The sequence below is a fragment of the Sander vitreus genome, chromosome 5 (assembly GCF_031162955.1).
Source record: "Sander vitreus isolate 19-12246 chromosome 5, sanVit1, whole genome shotgun sequence".
Classification (NCBI taxonomy): Eukaryota; Metazoa; Chordata; class Actinopteri; order Perciformes; family Percidae; genus Sander; species Sander vitreus.
Window position 1 is genome coordinate 10,685,431 of NC_135859.1, and position 14,908 is coordinate 10,700,338.

The 14,908-nt window shown below is 40.4% G+C and overlaps 1 protein-coding gene across 1 annotated transcript in view; it reads left to right on the plus strand.

The window, feature by feature from the left end:
• zmat4a (zinc finger, matrin-type 4a) overlaps positions 1 to 14,908 on the plus strand; it is a 186,180-nt gene that overhangs the window by 96,960 nt on the left and 74,312 nt on the right. Inside the window, exon 3 of the mRNA XM_078249623.1 lies at positions 13,600 to 13,756. Within this exon, the coding sequence (XP_078105749.1) occupies positions 13,600 to 13,756 (157 nt within the window). The remainder of the gene's footprint in view (positions 1 to 13,599; positions 13,757 to 14,908) is intronic.

A 14,908-nucleotide genomic window follows, 5' to 3' on the forward strand; every position in this document is an offset into this window, starting at 1 on the left:
CAGCACAGTGCTGACAGCAAAGAGAATTTACTGCTCGCAAATCAAAAAGATTATTTTATTACGCCTCGCATGAATGGGAATGAGCCCCCCCCGTCCCTATCTCTCTATCTCACTCCTCAAAATGCAATGTCTCCCTCTCTGTCTCTGTCTCCCTCTCAGTTACATATGCAGAAAAGTGCAGCACAGCAGTATATCCTGCCAATGCAGAACTCCGATTAGTTCTCACTATGATTACACATAAAAATGAAGCGCACCATACATGACTACTGCAATATGGTTGGATATGTTGTGTTTCAGACTCGTGGATTTTCTGGAACCAAAAAGAAAGACAAAAAGATATCAGAAATGCCTCCACATTCCTAAACTTAGATAATCATTTCACATTACAATTATACTTGCTCTACTCCGCTGTGCTAGAGCCACCCTTTATCCAAAATACAGTACACTGATACAGCTACTTTCTGACCGACAAGTCTGTATATTACATGGTAATTGTCAATCTAGCAACATACACCTACCTACCGCTTCATTAATTACATTTCCCTGCAATTAGCTCCTCATTTATCCAGTTTTAATTAACCATGAAATTATGGTTCCTTCCTATTTGGAGGTGATGTCTCATCTCCCGGTGTATTTTGGTCTCTTTCTGAATATATATCTGCTCATTATAATGAAATTCTGCACAATCCAGTGGCTCTTCTGCTACCCTGGTAGCTGATGAAAGAGTGTGTGTGTGTGTGTATAGTTAGTGAAGGACAAGGCCAAGGGTGGAACGAGGGGCCGTGTGTGTGTGTGTGTGTGTGTGTGTGTGTGTGTGCGTGCGTGCATGTGTCAAAATGACTCAGTGAGTGCAGCAGTGTTCTTCTGTTATCACACACTGTGGGAGGAAGAACTGTGTCTTTGTCTTCTCTCCTCTCACACACACACACACACACACACACACACACACACACACACACACACAGTGGTGATCTGCACCAGAATACAGCTCACTACAAATAGCATTTCAGTAAAGGGTCCAATTTGAAATTGCAGCATGGGACCCCCGCTGGTGTAACACATCCACGCCCACACCGACTTTGTTTACAATGTGATTTTCTTAACTCAAAGGTATTTTATTCCTCGAATGTAATCATATTTTGTGTTGGGCACATTTCAAAGCTGTGGACACTATCAAGATAATTGGACATACATGTATTTTACGGTTTTTGTGTTATCAATTGTTTAGGACTAGAAGTAAAAGCATTTTAAATCAACTTTCAGCTCCAGAAGTGTGCTTTCTGGAGATGGCATTCTTATTAAAAGATTGTTTTACAAAATATCAAACTTTGATCGCCCTCACAGCTCCTTATAAGGGTACTGCTCATGTCGAGGGTCCTCAGAGATACTTATTTCAACACAATCATATTACCCTGGCTGGATGTGACCTCATAGTGAATGATATCCTAACTTAATTACAACAGGTAAAATATTATATAGGATATTAAAGTCGAAATATGGCAAAATATATTGTACGCCTTTCTTCTGGTGCAAAAGTTGGTGTAATAATAAAATCAAAATGCGACAAACTGCAATGGAAACAGACTTACTTTATAAGTCATGTACTGATTATTTACATGAAGCAAGTCATGCTTCATTTGTCATCACTGAAGAGATGAAAAATAGCAGGCGACGAAAACATCAGATCTTTAGCGATGAGGAGACTGTAACCTTTCTTTTTCAAATGAATACATGAAACAAACATGTATGTCATATTTCAATAATGTTTTCTACATGGTTTTCCTTCGTTTGAGAATGGACTGCTGCTCTTTTAATTATGTCATCTCATTGTGTCCTCTTCTTCTGCAATGTTTTAATGGCACTCAGCTGGGAAATTAACGCCTCCTAAATAATCGCATAACAGTTTTGGATGGAAATGCACAAACTGTGGTTTACATTTGCACTACATTTGAATGGAAACCTGACTTTAGTGAGACAACTGACGCAGCTCCTGAGATGCAACGTCCCAGGAAAAAGACAATCCTGCCCAAATATGTTTGCCCTCAATCGTATTGTGCTACATCTTAATAACGCAGAACTGTAAGTATAGAAAATGGAAAGAGGTGGAACAGTGAAGTCTTCTTCCTGTCACCTACGTATGTAAAGCCGTGACAAATCCTAAGACTGGTTGAGGTTTAACGTTTATTCTGCCATTGTGTCTCGACAGGCAAAATACTGTGTAGTCTGATGCCAGCACAGTAACAGGCAGGGTGCGATTTTGATGATGGGGGGGGTGTATGGGATTTCCCCCCTTTCTGGTCTATATATCCCATATACCTTTACCATATACTTATTTTGAACTAAGTACAGCGCTGTAACGTGAAAACATAGTGCCATAGAACGATCAAATCCAAGCAGCAGTTACTGGTTATATTTAGCCACGACAGAGCTCCGGGACGCCACTATATAGTGGCACTATATCCATGGTATTGAAAGGGGGGATTTAATTCTTGTTGTGCATGATCAAAAAACATCCCTCCCCCCCTCTGCTTTTTTTTTCTCACAAATTGCACTCTGTTAACAGGTGTGTTTAATTTTCATAGCAAAGATCATTGGATTTAAATTGTCCTCAGACAAGGTATAAAGCACTTGGTACAAGGCACAGAGTGTTCTTGTCCTATACAAGCTCACTAACACTTTTTCTAGATAATACATTGGTCGATTTGACTTTGACACAACCACAATAACACATTAAAAGGGATAGTTTGAGTATTTTAAGTGGGGTTGTATGAGGTACTGATCCATTGTTAAGTTCCGGGAAATTGAGGACCCAAAGGCAGAGAGCAGGCAGGAGAAAGTTGAAGTTGAGGATTTATTAAACCAAAACACAAAAAAATAACCAAAGGAGTCCAGAGAACAGCTGACATGGCACAAAACGAAAGGAACAAACACACATACAATGATCTGACACAGGACAAGGGGGAACACAAAGACTAAATACAGAGGTTAACGAGGTAACAAGAGGCAGGTGACACAAGGGCTGGGAAACAGGTGGAAAACATCAGGCAATCACAAGAGCGGGAAAACACAGGGAGTAAAACTAGACAAGACAAGACAGAACAGACTATCAAAATAAAACAGGAAACATAAAACAAGATTGATAATCACACAACAGAAGGAAACAAGACATGACAGAAAACCAGGCTACAAAAATGACAGGAAAATAGACTACAATAAGACAAGACAAAACACCAAAACCATAACATCCATAGTTGGTGTTGGATGGCGGTCAACACGTCTCCAGCTGTGTATGGGGCAGCAGGAAAAACGTATTTATGTGACCTAAAAAACAGGCCCACCTAAAAAAAAATATCAGTTTAAGTGTAAGCTATATTTAGAATATTTTCAACACTTTACTTTGCCTTCAGACAGCCCTTTCCTTTGGCACTACACAACCGTAGAGCTTCAGTATTTCTAAACAGACTTTCAACGGTTTATTGAAGAGGCAACAAATACAAGAAAATTATAAATTGAAGTTATTATGACAGCAACAACGAAACAACTGCGTCGGTACTCCGGTCTGTTTCTCCAAAGTGGGGACGTGCCGACCACTATCTACTGTAGGTAATACTCTGACTATGAATAAGTACCTCATACAACCCCACTCCAAAATATCCAAACTATCTATTCAAGCAATTGTACATAATACAGCAATCATCCCCTCCTAAATGGTTGTGTACATCCTCTGCCCTCAGCTTATTTGGAGACCTGGATGTCTGCTTACTGCGATTCTGAACCTCCCACACAATGACATTGGTTTCCTCTTGGGAGAAGCTTTTGTCTTGGAACGGTTATCTTCTATCATGCAAAACCAGTCCACTGTGACATGGATTCAACACTAAGAAAAGGAGGGCAAGAGGTGATTTCTCCCACTTGTATTAAACTACTGCTTCAAATCCAACCCTGTTTGCAGGTTTCAGCATCAAACCATTAATTAGCCTAATCACTAGCCTCAATAGTGTGTTACATGAAATATATTGTGGTTATAGACACTGTCATGTTGGCTTCACCAAGCTGAATGTTTACGTGGGGTCTAGGTCAAAAGACACATGATCCGCCACTGGTATTGCTGGGTAACTAATGACGTGGAAAACACAATGAGTTTAAAATGTCACCTGTGTTAATGTACAGTTGAAACCAGATATTTACATACACTTCAGAAAAAAACACAAACACTTTTATTTCTTTACTGTCATACATTAAATCAGAGTAAACTTTTTCTGTTTTAGGTCAATAAATTTTAACATATTTTTTGCATTTGTTAAATGTCAGAATCGAGCGAGGGAGAATTTCTATGTATTTTATTTATCACTTTCATCAAAGTCAGAAGTATACATACACTAAGTTTATTGTGTCTTTAAACAAAAAGAAAACTCCAGATGATTCCATTCTGAGCTTAAGAAGCTTCTGATAGGTTAATTGATTCCATTTGAGTTAATTGGTAGCACACCTGTGGATGCATATAAAGGCACACCTCAAACACAGCGCCTTCTTCTTTGACATCATGGGAAAATCAAGAGCAATCAACCAAGACATCAGGAAAAGCCACACTTGTGGACCTCCACAAGTGTGGCTCATCCTTAGGTGCAATTTCCAGATGCCTGACGGTCCCACGTTCATCTGTTCAGACAATAATATGCAAGTATAAAAAAACATGGGAAGGTACAACCATCATACCGCTCAGGAAGGAGACGGAGTCTGAGTCCCAGAGAGGAACGTTTTTTGGTGCGAAATGTGCGAATCAATCCCAGGACAACAGCAAAAGACCTTGTGAAGATGCTAGCTGAAACTGGTAAGACAGTGTCATTATCCACAGTAAAATGAGTCCTGTACCACCATGAGCTAAAAGGTTACTCTGGGAGAAGAAAGCCATTACTTCAAAACCACCATAAAAAAGCCAGACTACAGTTTGCAACTGCACATGGGGACAAAAAGCTTAATTTCTGGAGACATGTCCTGTGGTCTGACGAAACAAAAATTGAACTGTTTGGCCATAATGATAAACGGTATATTTGGAGGAAAAAGGGTGAAGCTTTGAAGCCTCAGAACACCATCCCAACTGTGAAGTATGGGGGTGGTAGTATAATGTTGTGGGGCTGCTTTGGGGTACGAGTACTTCACAAAATAGATGGCATCATGAGAAAAGAAAATTTTGGGAATATATTGAAGCAACATCTGAAGACATCAGCCAGGAAGTTAAAGCTTGGGCGCAAATGGGTCTTCCAAATGGACAATGACCCCAAGCATACCTCCAAATTAGTTACAAAGTGGCTTAAGGACAACAAAGTTAAGGTATTGGAGTGGCCATCACAAAGCCCTGATCTCAATCCCATAGAACATTTGTGGGCGGCACTGGAAAGGCGAGTGCGAGCAAGAAGGCCTACAAACCTGACACAGTTACACCAGTTCTGTCAAGAGGAGTGGGCCAAAATTCCAGCAAACTATTGTAGAAAGCTTGTGGAAGGATACCCAAAACGTTTGGCCCAAGTGAAACAGTTTCGGGGCAATTCTACCAAATACTAAGGAAGTGTATGTATACTTCTGACTTTTATGAAAGTGATAAAAAAAATACATAAAAATTCTCCCTCGCTCGATTCTGACGTTTAACAAATGCAAAAAATATCTTTATGTATTGATCTAAAACAGAAAAAGTTTACTCTGATTTAATGCATGACAGTAAAGAAATAAGTTTTTTTTTCTGAAGCGTATGTAAATATCTGGTTTCAACTGTAGTTGACTTTTGCAGATCAGAGCTGTTTCCACATTCTACAAGACTGTATGCAAAGGCTTCCAAAGTAAACAAACATTTTGTACCACTGGAATTTAATCACAAGTCATATCATCTACAAACAGGGCTTGTAGCTAAGTCAATCAAAGTTTCTTTGATCCAGTGTATCAAAGCATAAACAACACTGTTGTCCCAATTTCATAGTTTCAGCAGACCATTATGAACATTACATTTCAGTAATTTAATGCATTTCTCTCTCCCCCGGTTACACTGTTGGAATGAAATTGGACAGAGGCTTGGTTATCTGTGTACAGTAAGTATACCAAAGTAGTGGACTTGTCATGTTGTTTCATGGTGTAATGTAGAAAACAGTAGTTTAAGATATATAGTTTTGCTAATAAAGGGGATCAATTTTGGACTGGAAGAGTCTGTTTGCCAGTAAATGATGAGTTTGACAATTAAATGGAAATAACTAATTCAATTTCTTGCCAAGAGGTAGATGAGAAGATTGATACCACTTGCATGTCTGTACACTAAATGAAGCTATAGCCTGTAATTGATTTGCTTAGGTTAGCATACAGACTGGAAGGAGCTAGCCTGTCTGTTCAAAGGTAAAAAAAACTAACTCTGGCAACCAACATGCTTAAAAATCACTAATTAACACATCTCATCACCTGGAGTCTTGCCAACATTGTTAAATTGCTAGGCAACCAGAACCAGGAAATGACTTTGCCTGGCCAAAAAAAGTCAAGCACATAACCCCACATAAAACCACTTTCTGTTTTTACACATTGGCTTTTGAGCGGATTGAACAAATAAGATATAACTTGTTAATTATTGAGCTTTAGCGGTGCTGGTAGGTGAATTTTGTTAGCTTTGGACAGAGCTAGGCTAGCTGTTTCCCCCAGTTTGCAGTCTTTATGCTAAGTGTCTCCTGGCTCTAGCTTGCTTTAAAATGGTGAAACGTTGGGTAGTAATCTAAAAACATTAGTAGTTATATTTCTGATGAAACCAAAAATGAAATAATTAACACAGCAACTAATTTAAATGTTTAACTAGAAAGACTTTTACATTCCAGTACAACTAAAGTGTAAGATGGATTTTTTCCCCCCCTCAAAAGAGCAAGAATTGCAAGATGACTGCAGTTGGTTTAAAATTCAGGTTATGTCTGTTACCATATCTTTTCATGTAAATAAAGAGATTACAGTCCTACATATGTTAAATACTAAGAAAGTGAAAGGTTCAACTATTTGTCAAATGAGAAACTTCTTGTAATGTTTCTGCCTACCTTATGTGAAGGATGAAATGTCAACTCCATTCGTCCATTTCTATCGTCCTCTAGACAGTAAAGAAAATGTCTGTATAGACCACAGGCTAATGCAGTGATTACTGCTGGCTTATTGAAAATGAGTGAATGGTGCTGAGAGTAATTAAGTAGTGCTGAAATCACCTATTGGTTTGTTTGAGCGGAGTAAAAAGCTATTGCTGTTTAAAAAGCTCTAAAATAAAGTCAGTGTAAACTGGCAGCTGTTGAGTCCCGGCTCACATCCAGCATTCCTAATTAGTACAAGCAGTGTAAAGAGGGCTTAAATCAGACTTTTGCATTTGTAATTAGTTTGGTTACTGTCCAAATTATTTTTGACAAGAGCTAAATACGTGTTATTGTGTTAACTCTGAATTAGACCACTATTAGTTAACAAATGAGTTAAATCAACCTTGATTACATTAGATTTTGATGTAACCTACATTAATTGAAGTTAATCTGCTCTTCTCTATGAAATGTATAAATATCAACTTTTAAAATCCATGTTTTAATTCAGGGGTGCAGTCACCTAAATGTTGCTTCGGAGGGCAATATAATTGTTTAAACACCTAAAGGTGCTTTATACAATATTCAGAACATTAATATAACAGCAGACAACTATTTGCTATGTTACGCTAGCTGGTCTGAGATTAATGCAGGCATGTGATTGGTGAGAAGCCAGATTCAACCTGGCCTTCATTTATTTATGTATTATTTACTATAAATTGACCATTCAATGTCGAGCCTCAATGTGATTGGCTAAAATGTTTACCTTTTCCTCTTAGGGATGCCAGGAAAAGCTGGAATCCTTTAAAAGTTTGTAGTACCACTCGCGCAGTGACGGAGGGGCACTGTTTTGCTCGACCAGCTAAAGAAGAACATTATAATGGAATGTTTTTGATAAGTGAAAGGGCAGTAAAAGACGCCGTGGGAATCATAAATTTAGATTTTCTTCATAAGAATATATAAGGAAGTTGGAATGCTTCCTTTGCCACTAGACATTGGGATTCTTCTTCTGGGCACCATGGATGTCTACCAAATTTGATGGTAATCCATTCAATATTGTTCTATTTCTTCAAGACGGGATCAAACACATTTTACAACAGCATCTAAAGATGGAATTATGCTCCTACATGTTAAACCGGTTTTATGCAAACCGCAGAATCGGCATTTGTCATAACACGTTCTGGCAAATTAAAAAAGTAGCCTACATCAGCAAACCTGTACCGACGGCGTCACGGCCCTAAATCAAACTTGTATTGCATTATTAATAAACCGTATTGATGGCACTACATCAGAGTTACTAGTTAACCCTCTGAGGTCTAAGGGCATTTTCACATACAGTGGGGCAAAAAAGTATTTAGTCAGCCACCAATTGTGCAAGTTCTCCCACTTAAAAAGATGAGAGAGGCCTGTAATTTTCATCATAGGTACACTTCAACTATGAGAAAAAAAATGAGAAAACAAAATGCAGAAAATCACATTGTAGGATTTTTAATGAATTTATTTGCAAATTATAGTGGAAAATAAGTATTTGGTCAATAACAAAAGTTCATCTCAATACTTTGTTATATACCCTTTGTTGGCAATGACAGAGGTCAAACGTTTTCTGTAAGCCTTCACAAGGTTTTCACATACTGTTGCTGGTATTTTGGCCCATTCCTCCATGCAGATCTCCTCTAGAGCAGTGATGTTTTGGGGCTGTCGCTGGGCAACACGGACTTTCAACTACCTCCAAAGATTTTCTATGGGGTTGAGATCTGGAGACTGGCTAGGCCACTCCAGGACCTTGAAATGCTTCTTACGAAGCCACTCCTTCGTTGTCCGGGCGGTGTGTTTGGGATCATTGTCATGCTGAAAGACCCAGCCACGTTTCATCTTCAATGCCCTTGCTGATGGAAGGAGGTTTTCACTCAAAATCTCACGATACATGGCCCCATTCATTCTTTCCTTTACACGGATCAGTCGTCCTGGTTCCTTTGCAGAAAAACAGCCCCAACGCATGATGTTTTTACCCCCGTGCTTCACAGTAGGTATGGTGTTCTTTGGATGCAACTCAGCATTCTTTCCCCTCCAAACACGACGAGTTGAGTTTTTACCAAAGTTCTATTTTGGTTTCATCTGACCATATGACATTCTTCCAATCCTCTTCTGGATCATCCAAATGCTCTCTAGCAAACTCCAGACGGGCCTGGACATGTACTGGCTTAAGCAGGGGGACACATATGGCACTGCAGGATTTGAGTCCCTGGCGGCGTAGTGTGTTACTGATGGTAGCCTTTGTTACTTTGGTCCCAGCTCTCTGCAGGTCATTCACTAGGTCCCCCCGTGTGGTTCTGGGATTTTTGCTCACTGTTCTTGTGATAATTTTGACCCCACGGGGTGAGATTTTGCGTGGAGCCCCGGATCAAGGGTCTTGTATGTCTTCCATTTTCTTATAATTTCCCCCACAGTTGATTTCTTCACACCAAGCTGCTTACCTATTGCAGATTCAGTCTTCGCAGCCTGGTGCAGGTCTACAATTTTGTTTCTGGTGTCCTTTGACAGCTCCTTGGTCTTGGCCATAGTGGAGTTTGGAGTGTGACTGTTTGAGCTTCTGGACAGGTGTCTTTTATACTGATAACAAGTGCCATTAATACAGGTAACAAGTGGAGGACAGAGGAGCCTCTTAAAGAAGAAGTTACAGGTCTGTGAGAGCCAAGAAATGTTGCTTGTTTGTAGGTGACCAAATACTTATTTTCCTGTGGAATTTGCAAATAAATTCATTAAAAATCCTACAATGTGATTTTCTGGATTTTTTTTTTTTTTTCTCATTTTGTCTCTCATAGTTGAAGTGTACCTATGATGAAAATTACAGGCCTCATCTTTTTAAGTGGGAGAACTTGCACAATTGGTGGCTGACTAAATACTTTTTTGCCCCACTGTATCTTCTTAAATGTACCTTTTTAAGGTATTGCATATAACTGTTTCATATCAAAATATTCAGAACAAACTCAGCTTTCCATTTAGTGATGCCCACATTTTTTTTTTTTTTCTAGAGCAATGTGTAAAGAGATAATTTGGCACTAAAGTTGGAACGTCGATGTTGGCTTTTTGAAAGTCCTCAAATCTCTTTTGAAAACAAACCTTAACTTATGATGTGTTGTACGAATTGTTTCGGTGCCAAATGTATGAAATGAAATTTTGTAATTTCAGTATCGTTGCTGTTTTATGAATCAAATTGCTTTTCTAGTAGCTTAGCTCTTTCATTGAGCAAGTAATGCGGTAGCATCCACACAAGCTACATTTCCCCGAACATTTCTGAAGCTCAAATGCAGCAAAGCTTTCTGCTGTGGTCTGAAATAAAACTGCTAAGGATCACTGACTACGTTTACATGCACATAATATTCCGGTTTTTGCCCTTATTCCGAAAAAGACGATATTCCGACTAAGCTGTTTACATGGCTAATGAAAGTGAATATTCCACTAATATTCCTGTTTACATGCAGCTGTGCAAAATACGATTTTTTTTCAAAGTTTACCAGCGGTGGCGGACTTGTTGGACCGTGTAAACACAGCGTCCCTCTTTCATTCCTTCAACCAGCTTCTTGCAAAGGTCGGCGTAGTGATGTTTGCAAATATCCAAAAACCTGTTGATCCAAGTCTTTAATATTTAAAAGTAGCTGTGTTTCTCCTTCTCATTGGGTCTCCATCCTTGCAAACTGTTGGCTGGTTGGTTTGGGTACAGAAACCATAGCAACACACAGAGCTGACTATAAGCCTGTGGTGAAAACCCAGATTGAGATGCATATTCTGAATGTGCTGTATACATGTCCAAAGAATGCCTCTAAAACCCGAATAATACCGGAATATCCCACGTCTTAATCGGAAAATGCTATATTCGGAAAAAAGGCCTTATTCAGAATATCCAACCGGAATGTGCTGTTTACATGACTTGTATCAAATTTGGAATATTGTCATATTCGGAATAATAGTGGAATATTGGCGTGCATGTAAACGTACTGATTGACACCACTGCCTAACGCAGATGTGTATGTCATGTACATGGATGTATACAAAAAAATACCTTTTGATATAGTACTGTACTTTTGCAATGTTGCTTGCTTCATTTCTTTGGGGGGTAACATTAGCTTCAGTGTAATGAAGCTTCAATTAAAGGGGAACTATGCAGTTTTTTTAGCTTAATTTACCTTAACTGTACAGCTTCGGAGTCATTGGAATGGTTGGTTGTATGACTTTTTTCGAGTTGAATGGTGGTCGTCTCGCTCCCAACTAGCGCCTGTGAGCGGAATAACCACCCTTGCAACTTTCGGCCGGCGAGCCGCCGGCCTCAGCATCAGGAAGTATGAATTGCTTCACAGCATTGCACACATACGCCCATTCAGGAACCCGGCTAGCAAGGTAGCGATGGAGTCACACTATCGTCATGGCTGAGCCGGCAAAAAAGAAGCAGAAAGCTAGGAAAGCATTATCGGAGGAACAGAGAGAGGAAACAGCAGACTGACCAAGCGAGGAGTCAGACACAAGTAAACATAGGAGCTGCCAAATATCTATTCCGAAGCTGTAGCGGGAGCTCTATAGAGATACCTGCGAGCAAAAAGTGAGAAAACAGCGAAGAAATGGCCAAAACTGCATAGCGTCCCTATAATGTAGAGTAACTGGTAGCTTAGCAAACTACACTTTGCAAATAGCTTACCTAACACTGGTAATATCCAATTTGACAACATGGTTAACTACGCGGTGGGTTACACACAACAACACCGGGAACACAATGCAGGCGTAAGCGTTGCGTATAGCAGCGTAGCGCAGCTATTTTTATTTCGGCGTCCATGTTACGCAAGTCCGCCGTAGGCAGTGCAACGCTTCTGTCGTGCCGCGCTCCACTTTATTCCTATGGGTGACGTCAAGCGACTTTAACGCGCATTTGAAAAAATGCTGCGAGTCAAAAAAGCTGGCCGATGCCCATATTTATACAAATGAACCCATTAAACGTGACGCGACTGTCCAGTAGAAGTAGACTTTCAAAATCTTTCAAACTAACCTTTGTCGATCTGAAATGAAGACAGATTCAGCAACTGTATGGCCTATTTCTTGCTTAAAATGTTTTCAGAAACATGTTTCGGTGAACTATTTTCGTAAAAATACTAGATCGTATTACGAACAAGCCGCCATACTGTTTTGAAATTCGGGAGTAGCCAGACCCACATGACGCGTTCGTCCAATCACCTGCCAGTCAAGGCCGTGGAGCATCAACCATGGATGTATGACATCGCGACCCCATGCTTCAGTCGTGTTGCCAAAGTGGATCTGCACTCTGAACGGCCAGGCACACGATCAGGCACTTATTTACGCTACGCGACACTTACGTGGGCGACGTGTTCCCAGTGTGGGGTGCAGCCCGTTCACATCGCTTTGTGTTTGTGCTGCTGTGTGTCTGTTTGACGGACACACATGCAGCGACAGGATGAAGCTCTGCATTCACACAAAATCCGGCAATGCGGCACCTTCCTGCAGAGGTGTGACTGTGGGTGTGTTTATTTGTTTTCTTTTTACAGTCACAGTTTTTAGTACGTAACCGAAAGCAATCAGAAAATAACTTTTTATTTCTCTGATTCACGGCTTTGTTCTTACCAGCACGGCTCCCTCTCTTCATTACCTCACTAGCTTGCTCAACCATTGCTCTCTCGCTCTCTGCCAACTTTGAATGCTGTGTTTACAGACACCAATGACAATGCTGCTTAGTATACCTTAAATAAAATTAGTTTAATTACTGACACATCAGTTAGTGGCCTACAAAAAGCTACATGAGCAGAAACATAATACAAAGTTATGCCGTAGCTGTAGAGTATGGAGGTGAATGGGCTCATTCTCTCTCTCTCTCGTTTGTCTCAAGCTGAGACAATTCACCTGAAGAGACATGCACACACATTTCTCCACGCTCAGGCCTGCTGTTAATTTACTATATCTGGTAGAGTACACCAGTTGGAGGAACAGACATCTAAATGAGGTCATGGAATTCACTTTCCTCTCCTCTTCCTTCACTCTGAATATCAGCCCTTTCTTGACCCAGCCTGCCTGGCGGGGCTGTTTTCCTCTCCTCCCTCTTACTTCTCAGCAAAAAACTGTAGCACCCGTCTCTCAGTGCATGGTGGCTGCTCTGTTTCCTCCACATTTTCTGAGTGTAATGGGTTTTGTTGCAGCTTGCACAGATGGAGGCCCAGGGAGTGGTCCACCATCAGCTGTATTGGCCCCACTATCACCCCTTGAAACACAGTCGACTTAATTTGCATCCCAGTAGGATCTAAAGACTAGGCGAGGAGTGTTGCGTCCCTCCCCTCATCTGAATCAGAAGTGGTAGAGATTAGTGATGTGTTCAATGTCCAGCTGCCTCACTAGAACAGTATACTGTGCTTTCTACATAATACATTTGATTGATTGAATCATGTTTTAAAAGCTTCCATTGATAAATAAATTACATATTGGATTCCTTGTTGTATCATTGATAAGATGTTACTGTGTTTTTTTTTAGGGCAGCGACAAGGGCGACGTGGACAAGAATAAGTGCTGCACGCTGTGTAACATGTCCTTCACCTCAGCAGTGGTGGCACAGTCACATTACCAGGGTAAAATCCACGCCAAGAGGCTAAAACTGCTGCTGGGGGAGCAGCCTGCCATCACAACCAAAGGTATAGCCCCTGTTGAAAATGCATAGTGGTTATAAATGATAAAGGAGCTACAGTACATGTATACAAAGGGGATTTATTATTGAAAAGAAAAATAACTAAGGAATGAGACACAGGCAGCCATATGTTTTGACAATGTTTGGTGGTGTTATGTACGTGTGAAGTAGAACCTGATTTTAAATAATTAAGTAGCTTTCAGTTCAGACTGAAAGTGTGTTCTCTACACATCTCTGCTACTGTTGACTCTGAGCTTGAATTCTGACAAATACCGTTGTCAATATCTGATATATTATTGTCCAGTGTACATGTTACTGTACAGTTGCACTTTCTTGATTCAGTGCTCTGAAACGTCACATACACACAGAGGTGCTATACCTATACAGCAGCATGGCCACTGGAGGAACACATTTACTGTAGTTGTTATTCCAATAACTGAGCTTCTTTTGTGTACTTGTGTTTTGAGTAGTTTCTTTGACATGAGTGCTTAAGTTTTGACATGAGTAGTGCACTATTAAATTCACACCCTGGGCGCCTGGGAACTCATCTGTTAGCGCGCACGCCCATATATAGAGGTTCACTCTAGAGCTGTAATCAGGCCTTAAAAGGTATGCCCAACAAGGCCCGAGCCTGACAAGTACATTTTGATTGACAGCTTTTTAAAAGCCCGAACCCGTTTACAGCCCGACATTATTCAAATGTGCGCATGCACACAGCTTTTGTCAAGAATGAGTCATTTATAAAAAATTTTAACATAATTTATTCATGACTAACTAGGCTATAGGCCACAAAATAAGTCCTCCAGAGGCCAGCCTCCGTTTCACCTCCTCAGCATCCATTTTCGCGCATCGAAACGCATCACCTGACCGTTCATTTACCACGCAACCCGGAGCGCAAGCCCGGCCCGAGCCTGTGTAAAATGATAGAAATTAAGACCGAACCCGACCGAACCCATCGGGTCCTGGTCCGACCGTAAAAAAACTATACATAAACATCGGCCACAGCCAACAGTGAATGGCATCTAATTTGTCATTAGGCCAGTGGCAGTCAGCAATATACCGATGTTCTGCCAATAAATCGGTGCATCCCCATATGTAATAAATATGAGCTTGAACATGGGTATTTTTGAAATGGGAAAATAAAAGGCTCAATTTGAAG